The sequence below is a fragment of the Rhipicephalus microplus genome, chromosome 1, assembly GCF_043290135.1.
Source record: "Rhipicephalus microplus isolate Deutch F79 chromosome 1, USDA_Rmic, whole genome shotgun sequence".
In the NCBI taxonomy this organism is placed as follows: domain Eukaryota; kingdom Metazoa; phylum Arthropoda; class Arachnida; order Ixodida; family Ixodidae; genus Rhipicephalus; species Rhipicephalus microplus.
In genome coordinates this window covers 294,619,282-294,632,152 of record NC_134700.1, presented here as the reverse complement: position 1 = coordinate 294,632,152, position 12,871 = coordinate 294,619,282, and the positions used below count along the sequence as shown (strand labels likewise).

General features: G+C 43.1%; 1 protein-coding gene across 3 annotated transcripts in view; it reads right to left on the bottom strand.

Moving 5' to 3' along the window:
• Positions 1-12,871, bottom strand: part of Chd1 (chromodomain-helicase-DNA-binding protein 1) — a 115,975-nt gene that overhangs the window by 91,896 nt on the left and 11,208 nt on the right. For 2 of the 3 annotated variants that reach the window (XM_075865218.1, XM_075865219.1), the window contains exons 2-8: positions 9,404-9,562; positions 8,888-9,174; positions 8,530-8,591; positions 8,118-8,363; positions 7,850-7,989; positions 4,646-4,874; positions 2,592-2,719 (exon numbers count right to left, since the gene is read on the bottom strand). In XM_075865218.1, coding sequence (XP_075721333.1) covers positions 2,592-2,719; positions 4,646-4,874; positions 7,850-7,989; positions 8,118-8,363; positions 8,530-8,591; positions 8,888-9,174; positions 9,404-9,557 — 1,246 coding nt within the window. In that variant the 5' untranslated portion in view covers positions 9,558-9,562. The remainder of the gene's footprint in view (positions 1-2,591; positions 2,720-4,645; positions 4,875-7,849; positions 7,990-8,117; positions 8,364-8,529; positions 8,592-8,887; positions 9,175-9,403; positions 9,563-12,871) is intronic. The other variant, XM_037412191.2, reaches the window with a different exon arrangement.

Genomic DNA, 12,871 nt, shown 5'->3' with positions numbered 1-12,871 from the left:
AGTCCAACAAAACCCAAAGCCAAAATGTTAACACACTAGCCTTGTGCCTTTCAAGCTCAAGAAGAAAAGTAAATGTGTTCAGTATAGTCGACTGAAAGTTTAGGATGTATTGGCACAAGCTACATTCAAACTACACGCTCTCCGATCCTTAAGCCTCCCCGATAGTGGACGGCGTACTGGGAAAACCTATCGCCAATTCAGAAAGTAGCACGTGTTAGCACGAGCCATACCACAGCAGCCACCCGTGAGATTCGAGAGAAAGGAAAGAAGAAGACGAGGTGGATGCTTTCGAACGGACTGTTGGCTGGAGCGGCCACACAGGCTTTGAATTGTGTGTTTCTTCGCCCCAACCACTTGATTTCAATAAAGTGTACCCTTTCACTGTGTGTTACAATATAAAAAGGACGCAGCTGACGACGAGATGTAATAGAAATCAAACTGAAGCACTACAGTATATCCAAACATTCTTCGACGTGGCAACTCATGTGAGCTAGGAGGGATTGTATTTCATTCACTCAAATAACAGACAGCTTCCCTATGTGTACTATAAAAAATCTGATGACACGGAGACATCTCAAGCGTTAGAGCTTCTAATGTGAGCACCACAGGTAATACCAAAAGTTCTAAACAGTCACCAGTGGATTTTCTTTACTTTAAAAATTTGGAATTGTTGGGTATTTCGAACTTCACAAATGCACCATTAAGGTTCCTATTGCACTAATTCATTTCCACAACCAATTTTTCGGACAAATTTATGTGCCAAAGTTTAATTTTCCAGACTAAATCGGCCATTTTGAGCTATGCCGCTCTATTCTGGAAGCTGCCATGTTGGATTTTTTGTTGGATTGATCGAGTTTGGTTTGCAGAGGCTAGTTGTGTGGCCTCCAAGATTGGAAGCGGGCACAGGCGCGCACAATCTTCTAGTTTTGGAGGACATGTCCGATTTTCTTGCCTAGCAAAACTGCAAAACTTTTCTTTTTCAGTGAGCCTTATCATCATCATTAATACGCCGGTATGTTGTTCTTATTTTCGGGGCGTTAGTTTTTCTGATTGTCATTGCGCACGTGGTCACGTTTTATTGGTGTGGCGAATGTGTTTGAGCCATAATGTGCATCACACACTCGCTGCCGTTAGCGGTTGCTCAGGAGCACTCTGTGGTCACAGTTATCGGCTACTCCTAGAACATGCGGGTTCGCTCACGGCAGCAGCGGTAGTGTTTGGATAGTGGCGAAATGCTAAAGGCTCACATACTGTGTGATGTTGGCGCAGGTAAAAGAAGCCCAGACCGTGTTGTTAAATTTCACCAAACAGGCAAGAAGTTGCATGCATCTTTTTGCGACCAGCATCAAGTTTTGTTTTGCGTGGTTTCATGGAGCCACCAACTTTACCACCGCAACGGTCGGCGGCAGCGATTGCCAACGCAATTGCCAAGCTACGTTACCGTAGCCCAAATAGAAGCAAACTGGCTTGTCCCAAGAACAGCATGGAGCATGGCATTATTGGAATTTTTTTGTGGGCTTTCCTAGTCTGAATCAACTTCATTTTTACGGCTTGATGGTTTTTTTCAGACTGTTAAATTTTCCTAACTACGTATACTGCAGTCCCCGTAAGGTGCGAAAAATCGGTTGGCGATTGTATTGTAATGACAAAGCAAGGCCACTATCAGTGGCACTAATAATCGAGAATTGGTACATGATGGCAAATACAAAAAATCAATCATGCAGCATAAGAGTTAGCTCATGCTTCTTATGTTTAAAATTGTGCTTGATTTTGTATTTCGAGACTGTGTGCCCACAATAGCCATACATATTAAAAACTGGTTTTTGTCTCTCTCAAATTATGCTTCAAAAACAAACACTGACGTGAAAGCTAGCAGCATGCCTCAACTCAGATCAATTACTTTCGTAAGCATGTAACACGTGTAGCAGGGTATTTTTGAACATTTTAATGGTATGATGGAAACTGCTTTCCAAAAGACTCATGGCAGAGCCCTGCGCAAGCAGTGTAACCCGAGACTATTTTAGACCAAGACGGCTTAGTTCAATATGCTTCAAAACTTGGCAGTGTTACAAAAGTACAAAAATATAAGTACATAATGACATAAGATAGCCTACGCAGAGCCTATGCTGCCTTTTAAAATTTACATAAATATTTTTTAGAACTTGTTGAATTTGAAGCTTGTCGTCAGTGAACAAAACATTCAGTATAAATTTTAGCGCAATGCCTTGTCCAGACTTAAAAGACAAGTGTTTATCGTATTCGTCTCAAGCCATCCGATTTCCATGCTCAACAATGCTTCGTTTCTATCTCGTGCAAATGCTACCACCGATATTCAAGCCCTTAATTGAGCACGGAAACAAGCATTGTGCCATTCGACTATCAGTACAGGCAGGCTGAGGCAAGCAACCTCACTGATAAAAGCATCTGAGCATGTGACAGCTGCTTTTTCCATCTTTCTTCCTTGAATCTACACATTAACTTTTTTTTTGCAAGCTTTGCTCATCGTTGGGGGTCAACATGCACATCATGCGAGGCTAGAAACATGCAAGCATGGCATCCAAATGATAATGAGAGGGGGGAAATGGGGGCACCTTCGTGGGGGGGTGGTCGGCACTCACAAATAATCCTTTCCACTTCCATGTGCTTGAACTGCAACTCCTCGGAAAGCTCCTGCTGGCACTCATAGTACTCAATGTCCTCGGGGCTGGCATTGTCACGCCTGCAATGTGGTCAACGACAAAGAGAGAGAAGAAGCATGTGCATGGGCTCTTTCTGTGTACTCAGCCACGTGTGAGCCCCTTTCAAAGAGAATGATGCCCTCACGTAAGCTGCTAAATGCAATTCCGACGCGGCAAAGTATCTATTACACTGATAAGCTTTAGTTTTCCAGAAGGGTGTCTTGAAGGGCCAGCTGGTACATGATACTGAGGGGAAACAGCGCAACGGGACGAAGGAACAGCACTTGTGTTGTGTGAGCCATGTGCACCAATTCTTTCCAGGAAGATTAGACAGATGCCTTAACAGATCCTGAATTAAACTATAGCCGAATCTCATAAATTTGAACATGCTTAAATCGGACACACTTAATTCAAACATGCTTAATTTGAACTTCCGGCTAATTAGAACGGACGGTGTGGTCTCTTTAAAGCTATGTGTATTCCAATGGGCGAAAATTCCCTGTAATTCGAACGCGCAAGCACTGGCGACTGTTAGTTCGAACATACTGCCCTCCTAAAATGCTCTGAGTACCACGCCGCGGTGACAGCTCCAACACCTCGAAGCTACACGCGAAGGAAAAGAAGAGAAAGAAAGAAAAGGCTGTGGCGAAATGTTTGATCTCCCTGCAATGCCCATCTGCGACGCGCCGGTGCCACGCTTCCCCCTTTCTCGTCCCTGCCATGTAGAGACTCTTCACCTTTCAACGCTGGCGCAAAGAGAACAAAAAAAAAAGTATTAAAAGCTGCCGCGGAGAGTTAGTTCTCTTTCAAACGCCGATCTGCTTGTCTCCGCGTGGAGACGCTCCTTTTTTCTCGTCATGTGCTGGCCGCACTCCGGCTGCGGCACAGAAGGTAGCAGCAGAGACGCAGTTTTTGCCATCGTCGTTAGAGAGTGCTGGCACTGGACAGTGCCGTGCACGAATTCTCTTTCCAGGAGAATGCTGTAGCCGAAGCAGAAGTGCTTTGCAAACTGCGCGCGAAATTGATGGACTCGCTGCAAGGAAAATGTGTGCAGATGTGCATCACTGATTATTTCAATTAATTGTGAATGAATGTAAGTCATCTGAAACTTACCCCTCGTGTTTTAGCTCAATGCACAGGCGCCACTGCTTGTTGAGCCCTCTGTTCATTTAGCTTTCATTAACTCGAATTTTTTTTTTTTTGTTCGAACAAATTTTCCGGCCCCTTCGAGTTCAAATTATCGAGATTCGACTACCATATATACTCGCATATTGAACACCCCCCCCCCCCACCTTGGTCTTTGAAAAAGAAATCTGTATCTGTTTTTATTTCGATGGGATAGCCAGTGCCATTGAAGATTGAAACAACGCTAAATCACACTCATGTCACAAAATAACAATACAATAAAAGTCAAAACATAGTTCAACAACCATGCGAAACAGTTTTGAGCAGCGCAAGCGCAAACGAAGTCGGTCAAAATTTTTAACTCGTGCCTTTTGCGATAGAGCGCCATCTGTCAAACGCTAAAGAATCCTCTTTGCTCATAGCAGTATGCACGCGCAGCAGCGGGAAAACAAAGCGCAATTTCGGTGCCCGCCGAACCGATGGCGAAGTTCTGGAACAGATGCTCTGTAGTGCTGTTACTGAATTGAAGGCCAGCAGCAGTTGGAGAGCGAGTTTCTCAATACCGTAATGCGAAATTTTTGCTATCATAACTCCCGTAATTTTTTTTTTCTTCCGCATAATGAATGCTCCCCCCAAATTGGCATCAACTCTTTTGAAAAATATGCAAATAAGTACATTATATTTCTTGCGCATGGTAGCCATTTGACCTTTTAGAGCTCTTTAATAATGCCAGCGGCTTGAATGAAGTCTGTAGTACACTCCATTCACAATATCTAAGCTAGAGGAATAACACGCCTAGAAATAGCTGCCCTTTCAAGGACTGGAGGAAAAGGTGGACTTGCCAGTTCCGAAGCTCATCTTCACGCTTAATATAGTTCTCTAACTTCTTGAGACCCTTGACCTTCTGCTCTTGCAGTGTCTGCATGCTCTCCCAGGTGTTGTGGAGGTGCGACCAGCCCTTCCATTTGATCAGGTACTGTGTTTCCTTCTCAGCGTCTGGCAACTCCGCTGCACCAGCATTGGGATCCCCAAATTCCTCTACTGCATACACCGTCGTTGAGGCACCCGTGGCTGCATCGAAAATAATAATAAACAAAGTGATTCGATTCTCCTTCTCAAAAGGCATACAGGAATTAAATTTAGGACTTTGCAGAAGTTCAGGGGAAGCTCAAGTCTTGGAATAGATCAGACTTGATACCAGGAGGGCACAAGATTTTGGACCTGTGTACGTTGGCTTATGTACAGCATCAAATAGCTAATCATCTACAGTAGACTTCTATTAAAGGAAACTCTCTTAAATGAAATTACTGCTTAAATGGAACAACTTCCACTAATATGTTTGGTTTCGTACTTGAATATATACCCCTGTTTGTCTCTCAGTAAACAAAACTCCCCTTAAAGGAAACATATATCATGCTCCCTTCAGGTTTTATTTAAAAGGAGTCGACTGTACCTGTAATTTACCTGCTAGGGATAACCGAGCAAGTACACTCAAACCTCGATATCACGAATTTGGATATAATGAATTATCAGTAATAACAAAGTAAGTGACCAATAGCTTTACCGTAGATAATGTTACAAATGATTGTTTAAAACAAATTTTCGGACATAACGAAGTATTTTCGTGGCAGATGTGAGTTGGTTATAATTAGATTATAATGACACATTTATTTATTAATGTGTGAATTGTGAACAGTACAAGTGTCTCTATCTACTGTATTCCAAAGCATCATCTAATCCAGCTACAAAATCTACAGCACTAGGCTATAGCCATGACTTTTGCATAATAGATTAAGTCGTTACAAATAAGACATAATGTCAGTTCATGCAGCGTTATGTTTCGAGTTCCTATAGAAGGTTGTGGCCTACTAACTTATTGGCCTAAAGTGTGGAAGTATGAATTGAAAAAGTGAATTGAACACCTTTTTGCAAAGACACTTGTGAATTAAGACTATAAAAAAGCTAGTTAACCTACTAGAAACTATTGGTAATGCCAACACCAAGCAAGAACTATATAGAGCAGTCAAAGTACTCTCTCAAAGGCAGGTATGTAATAGTGACATTTGCAATGTTGTCAAGAATCGCCTATCAAAGTAGCACAATAAGTTTTACTGCCCCCGTCACACATGTTGCAGGCATAGTATAACCTCGTTACAAAGGATCTACATTTTTCAGATGCTACATACCAATCGGCATTGCTTTGCCGACCTCCCCATTTGTTCTACTGACTGAACTTCGTTTACTACGGGTTCTGACACCACACACATTCGGATATAATCGACTCAAATGTGAGGCCAGCAATGGGGTCAGGACTCTTTTACAGCATACTTTTCTACCACAGACATCTCAAATCTAATAACTTCCAATATCAAGCATCGCTTGGCATACTTTCGGGACAGGAACAGCACACCGCGGATATCAATGTACCAATTAAAAGGACCCCCGAAGCCACACAAGGAAACTTGAGATGCTTGTGTTGTTTTGAGAGTTCTGTATAAGGGGGGGGGGGGCTCTGATTAATTATTAGTGTCGAGTGTTGCCTATAAAATATTTTAATTTGGTTTTAAAGTAAAGGTGCATGCTTGTATGAGTATTCAGGTGCAATTAATATTTTCTGTGCATTTGTGGGGCGCGCACATTACCCCGACTGGCACCCGGCGAGCACTACTGCTGGTCACACCTCTTGCTCTGTTAGCTGCACTCAAGATGGTTTTGGCTGGTTATGGCAGGAGTACTTTTCTTGCTCAAAGAATCCACATGATTTCATTCTTCGCCACCAGTGGCTCCCCCTATTTGAAAACAGCGTGTTCAGCATCACTCAAGCTTGAGCGCACGTAGTCTCAGGCGCTTCCCCGCTGTGGGCGATAGTTTCTCATGGTATTCAGGCAGGCGTGTCGAACTGACGCAAAATCGTTCTGAATTAACGACACTAGCATAAATTATGCGATGTGTTAGAGACTTTACAATACAATTTTGGCATTACCATACGCAAAGTTACAAATCCCTGTAAAAATGTCGTAAAGAAAACTTTCGCTGTCAGGGGTCTTTTAAGAACAAAGGGTGCCGATCTCCAGTCTGTGTTAATGTTTAGTTATATGCGAACACAAAAATTGGTGCACAGCATGCTTGGTATTGCATTTTCATACACGGACGTGCGAAATTGCTAGCCGCTGCCACCGCTCCTCCGAGCAGTCACTGCATGGCAAGCTTGGCCAGGGGCAAAATACCCAAAATACCCATCTGTGCGCAAAATACCCATCCGTCGTTCTGAGGAGCCAGCAGGCAATGGAATTAGTTGCTTTCAATGAAACACATTACGGCTTCTTATCTTTCACAAGTTTACTAATGCAATGGTTTTGCCCGCAGAGCGGAGTTAAGCCTAGTCCCAACTTTGAGCACAGAGCTTGGTTGCGATGTGCGTGGTTGCAGTGGTAGTGCCCAATGTTTCAAAGTACGTCATGCTCGATCGCAAGTACAAAGAATGGTCCCGTGGCAGTCCTCGTCACAGAGTACAACGTGCTAATAAGCAGCACCTCTTAATAGCGGGCCCAATGAGAAAATGATCGATCCAGGAAGCGCCTCTACAATTTTCGGCAGTTGTGCCATCGCAGAACTATAATTTTGACAAGAACACTGGTTTTTTTGCCCCAACTTCCACAATTGCTATGGCCACCTCGTCAGGCACAGACATTTCTTACAGCACCTCTACGTAGTTTTCAGTGAAGATATTTCGGAACAGATAGAAGGTACAGAAACGGAAAATGTGATCTTCAAAAATGAATTTATTCGGCCCCATTAAGAATGAATTTGTTTATGACTTGTAATTCTCTTTGGTTATAACAGACCCCTTCAGCGTCTACATAGAAGTCTGTCATAACAGTACTTGGTTATTGCATACTTCTTTTACAACAGACCAAAATCCTCCTCACTATGGAGGTCTGTTGTAATGAGGTTTATACTGTCAAACTTAATCCATGACAAGAAATACACTGCCTTATCACTGACAGAATAGAATAATAAGTTAAGCTCTGACAGAACTAACTCACCTCCTTTTTTGCCAACACGATGGTCAATCACTCTCTCGACTGTCTCCGAGTTGGAGGCCTCAGCAGCAGCTGCCTGCTCATCATATTCGATCTCCACGAGGTCATCCGAGCCAGTCTCCTCTGCACTCTGTTCCTTGTAGCTGCGCAGGCCACATGTCGAAGTTGTACAACCATCCCGATAAGTTTAAATCAGATTCTTCGGTTAGAACACAAGACATGAGAGTGTGTCCACGCATGCTGCATGTATTCTCTTTGCTTGACAACTCACCTGACTGTTTTAGCAGCTCGCCGAGTCCCTTGCCGCTTTCCATCGTCATCGCTATCATTATCTGATGATTGCTCGTCGGAGCTCTCATCAGAGCTGTGGTAGTTGACACGGTTTGCCTGGCGCCGCTGTGATGCTGCAGACTGCCGCTTCGGGGGAGGTGCTCGCTTGGGGGCAGCTTTACGAGGCCGCACCACAGCATCACTGTCATCGCTGTCACTGTTGCCACTTGATCTCCAGTCAGCCGAGCTGTTGTCCAAGCAGTGGGGAAAAAGTGAAGGTGCACGAGGTCATATGATGTCATGAACAATGATTACAAGGCAGCACCATTATCATTTTGCCCCAGGTTCCAAATACAAGCTGCTATGTTACAGACATGCGAGTAGAATAATCGACAGTAAGAAAATATACTGACGCTTTCCGAGATCGTGTAGCATTTCCTCGGGATGCCTTTTTTGTGTCGCTTCCCTCAGATTCCTGCAAATGAAGACAGTCATTTAGTAGGTTACTCCAGGAGGGCGAAGAAAATGGCCCTATATACCCTTTTTTGAAGGTGTGCTGTCACCTAACCTTCTGTGCAGAGAAATGCCACGAAATAAACATTATTATTACGCCACAATAAAACCAACACTTCATGAACTATACAGGGCGAATCTTCCTTTTTTATCTTTTGAATGAACAAAAGGGGCAATGTGTAATGATGTGTAGCTCCTAATGATGTCTCTCGTCAAATAAGATCCTGCACATTGCAGTAAAAAATGCGAGGTTCTTACATCAATAGTGTACCGCTCTGGTTCCTTGCGATAACGGCCAGATCGCCGTACGCCATACATGTCCGGGTTCTCCTCCCAGACTTGCTTCGCGGGTCGCGAGTTGCTGGGTCGTTTCCGCCGCTCATCCCGCGAGCTTTCATCATGAGCGGAGCTCTCAGAGACTCGTCGCTGCTGGGAAGGGGCACGAGGAGCATCACTCTCGGCATCAGAGTTCCCACTCTCACTGTCTGAGCTGGATGCTTGATTGCTGCCAGACTCGCTTCCATTTCTGTCATCGTCGTCATCTCCTATAAAAATGGGGGGCCAAGATTAGTGCTTCAGAATTTATCTTTTTCTCCGATTTGCAGTTCAAGACATCAACTTTAACTTCGACTGCCTTTTAAATGCCAAACAACTCGGTAACTCCTCCTCTGCCGCACTCCAGCTCATATGCCAGCATTTTAATGAGCCTGACCTGTGAGACAGGGTATGTTCCCTGGGCATGTAAGCCACAAAAACAATGTCAACCACAATTACCTGTCCTCGCTGTCTGGTTACTGGAATCTAGCTTCGGGGAAGCAGACACAGATTTCCGACTCCGCATTGCAGAGCTGGATCCAGAGCATGATCCAGAGTCCGAGGCACTCTCGGACGCATTGGAACTGTTGCTTTCAGCATCTGACATGTCCATGTTTCCTGCACAGTAACAATAAAAGCGCTTTGCTATAAATTTCTGAACAGTACAGCAAAGCACATGTCCACCAGTTTGACAACCATGCCTAAATCAGAATTAAGCAATGAAGAACCATTACTTAGCTTTTTTTGCATATTGCCTTACCCGGTGTTCTAGAGCAATGCATCAAAGTTTAAAATTTAATCTCATTGACAATGGATACAAGTAAGGTCATTCATTGAGAAAACACTATTGTAGTTACCTAGTTACCTGGATTTTATGTACGATAACAATTCAGCATCAGTGCCCTGAGCACTGTATGGTTCATATTAACTGATACCATTGTCACCTGAATGTGCAAAAGCTTTTGCGCAGGTGCTTTTTTAACAAGTTGGAATTTCCAAGTTTTTACCAAACTGAAAAATGTTCACACCATTGCGTATGCAGTATCATTCCCTCAGGAAGCACACATCAGTGAGAATCATCACGCAATATCCTCAACCTGTTAGACCTGCTTACGGGAGTAAAAAAGAAAATGAGCATTACTGGGCTCACTGAACTTTATGGAGAAAGACAAAATTCCTTGGGCAAAACCCGCAGGTGCCTCATCAAATGCCAAAATTGACCTGCGTCCCACATTGGCAGCAACATGACTGAGGCGAAACATCGTCACATGATGTCCCACATGACGTCACAGACCACCAAAATTTCTGACATCATCACACATCATTTTTGCTCAAACGCAATGCAAAATCATATTAGCTGCAGGAGGCTTTCAGGGCGGGGGGGCCGTGCAGGAGGTTCAATGCAACTTAAAAATGAAGAAAATAGTTTTCGCCTGCGTATAGAATGGGGCAGATGCACAAGGAGCCCAACGAGGTTTTTTTTCCTTTAATTACTAAAGACAATACAAAAACTGTGCATTTACTCAATTTCATTTTATTAGACAATACAAAACTGTGCATTTACTCAATTTCATTTTATTAAATTACTTTTGATACCCACTACTTTCGAGACTACGTTTTTTTCAGCCACAGCAGTAACTGACGCTTAGAACAACAGAAAAGCATTGGTTGTCAAACTTTATTGGCAGACTAGAAAAGCTTCTGGTTCTTTGACAGTTTATAAAACAAAAGGTTTTATAAAAAAAAGTGGCATACATGTGCCCCAAGAAATTCGCAAGAATCAAAAGTTATTTCGACAGGTTCTTCAACTTCAACTTTGCCAATGTTGAGAAACAGCACCGACACACTGCGATACTGTATCACCGTGCTTTCCTAACAAAATCCCACAGTCCACTGCAGTGACTGCAATTGTGAATAAATGCTGACCGTTGTAAAGCATTAAAGTCAAATGTCCCACTTAAAATCTTAAGGGGATCAGAACAAATATTACTAAAGTATTTTGTAAAATAACTAAGAGACGTACTAACTATATACACCTACTGCTTACTACAAATATAGTAATCAATGTTCATATAATAGACTCGTGTTTATCAAAACTTGTGCTCTCTAATTACCAGACATTTTCACACTCCACAATATTCATTCATTATTTTCACTTTACTTGACAACATAGTCCACAGTATATAGGGTGTCCCAGTTAACTCTCAGCACAATTTTAAAAGGAGCCACTAGCGTTACTTGAAAAAAAAAAAAAAAACCTGCATATTGTTCCTAGAACAGTGGGCTAGCCGGTAATAATTTTTATTAATTACTATTCAATATGTGAATTAAACACCTAATTTTAGGACTACTATTCTAATTGAAGCATCACTGAGGCAGTTCTAGTCAACCATGTGGGGCATCAAACTGTGCGATTTTCAGCATTGCATTAATTGCAAACTCCGTTTTTCTGAATGATAAACGATCCCCGCGAAATATAAAAAGTACCACATGACAGCGCTCCCAGCTTCATCGTAAAGCAGCGCCACCGAAGAAGCTGATTGAAAGCAATTCCTTTACCGATTACACATACGAATAGACAGCGCATCCACTTGATTGTGATATGGAAGTAGAAGCAAGCTACGTGGCTTATTAGCGATTCATTTCGCTTTTCTTACCCGCCTCTTACGACTTATTCATCCACTTGATAAGAAAGGCTTTCGACAGCGTGGTCGAAGCCCTGCTTGTAGAACAGATGAAACCGGAAAGGCAACAAAACAGACGTAGAATATTTCAAAATATCAGTTCTACTTGCACCGCAATGAAAGTGTGCACGTGCAGCTATATCTTGCGTCAGAAACCCGCTTTAGAGCAAGGTCAAATTAAAGTTGTGGCTTGACATTGTGTAATTACGTGCCACAAAAAATACGGGACTTGGCAAAAAAAAAATAAAACAAGCACGGTGGAATGGTATCAATGTGTAGAAAGAAAGCAAAGCCGATGCGTTGAGGAAACTGAGTGTGCCACTGCCAAATGTGCCGATTTGGCAAACACGACATTTGCGCAAAAGAAAGGGGAAAGTCAGAGTTGATTGTTCTATTACTGGTGCACTTGCCAGCATAATGGAGCACCCGATACCACTTACAGAACGTGTTCAAATAGCTCTCCTGCTGCAGCTACACAGTAAATGATCCCGCTTAACAACATCCCCAGTTGCTTTTTCGATGGACGACGGAGCAATTCTGCTGCATACATTCGTTAATCTGACCTTTAGGTCATCTGGCATCTTCATCTCGGTCATGTACACACGACCTTTCATGTATTCCCACAGAAAGAAATCCAGTGAGTGAGACTAGGTGACCTAGCCGGCCAGTGAACAGGCCTGTGCCTTTCGATTCATTGTTCATGAAAAGTCGCATCCAGCCAGTTTCATGCGCGACTGCTGCTATGTGCTGGTGCCCCATCTTGCTGATACCACAAAAAAGTGGAGACGTGACAGAGGAATTTCACTGCAAAATCGATTCACTGTTCCTTTAAGGATGCCATCCACATAACGCTGTCCAGTCAGGGTGTCATCGAAGAAGATGGGACCGATTATACCTCCGGCATAAATTCCGCACCAAACATTAAAAGACCACTGGTACTGTTGTTGAGTGCACTTTACCCAGTATGGATTGCAGTTACTCCAGTAGTGGGCATTATGCAGATTTACTTGGGCATTTCTGAAAATTCGTCGCATTTTGTGAGGATCCATTTCGAGAAATCTAGGCGATCCTGCAAGTCCCTATCTTCCAAGGTTCCAACATGCTAGGCAAACATAATATTGTGAGCCGCAATCTGTTTACACAGAGAAAAACTTACAAATTTACAGTAGGGCACGTGCTATGGTACTGAGCTTGTCATTAACAAGACAATGTCTTCTTAATGGCAAAGAATTGGCAATGTTAA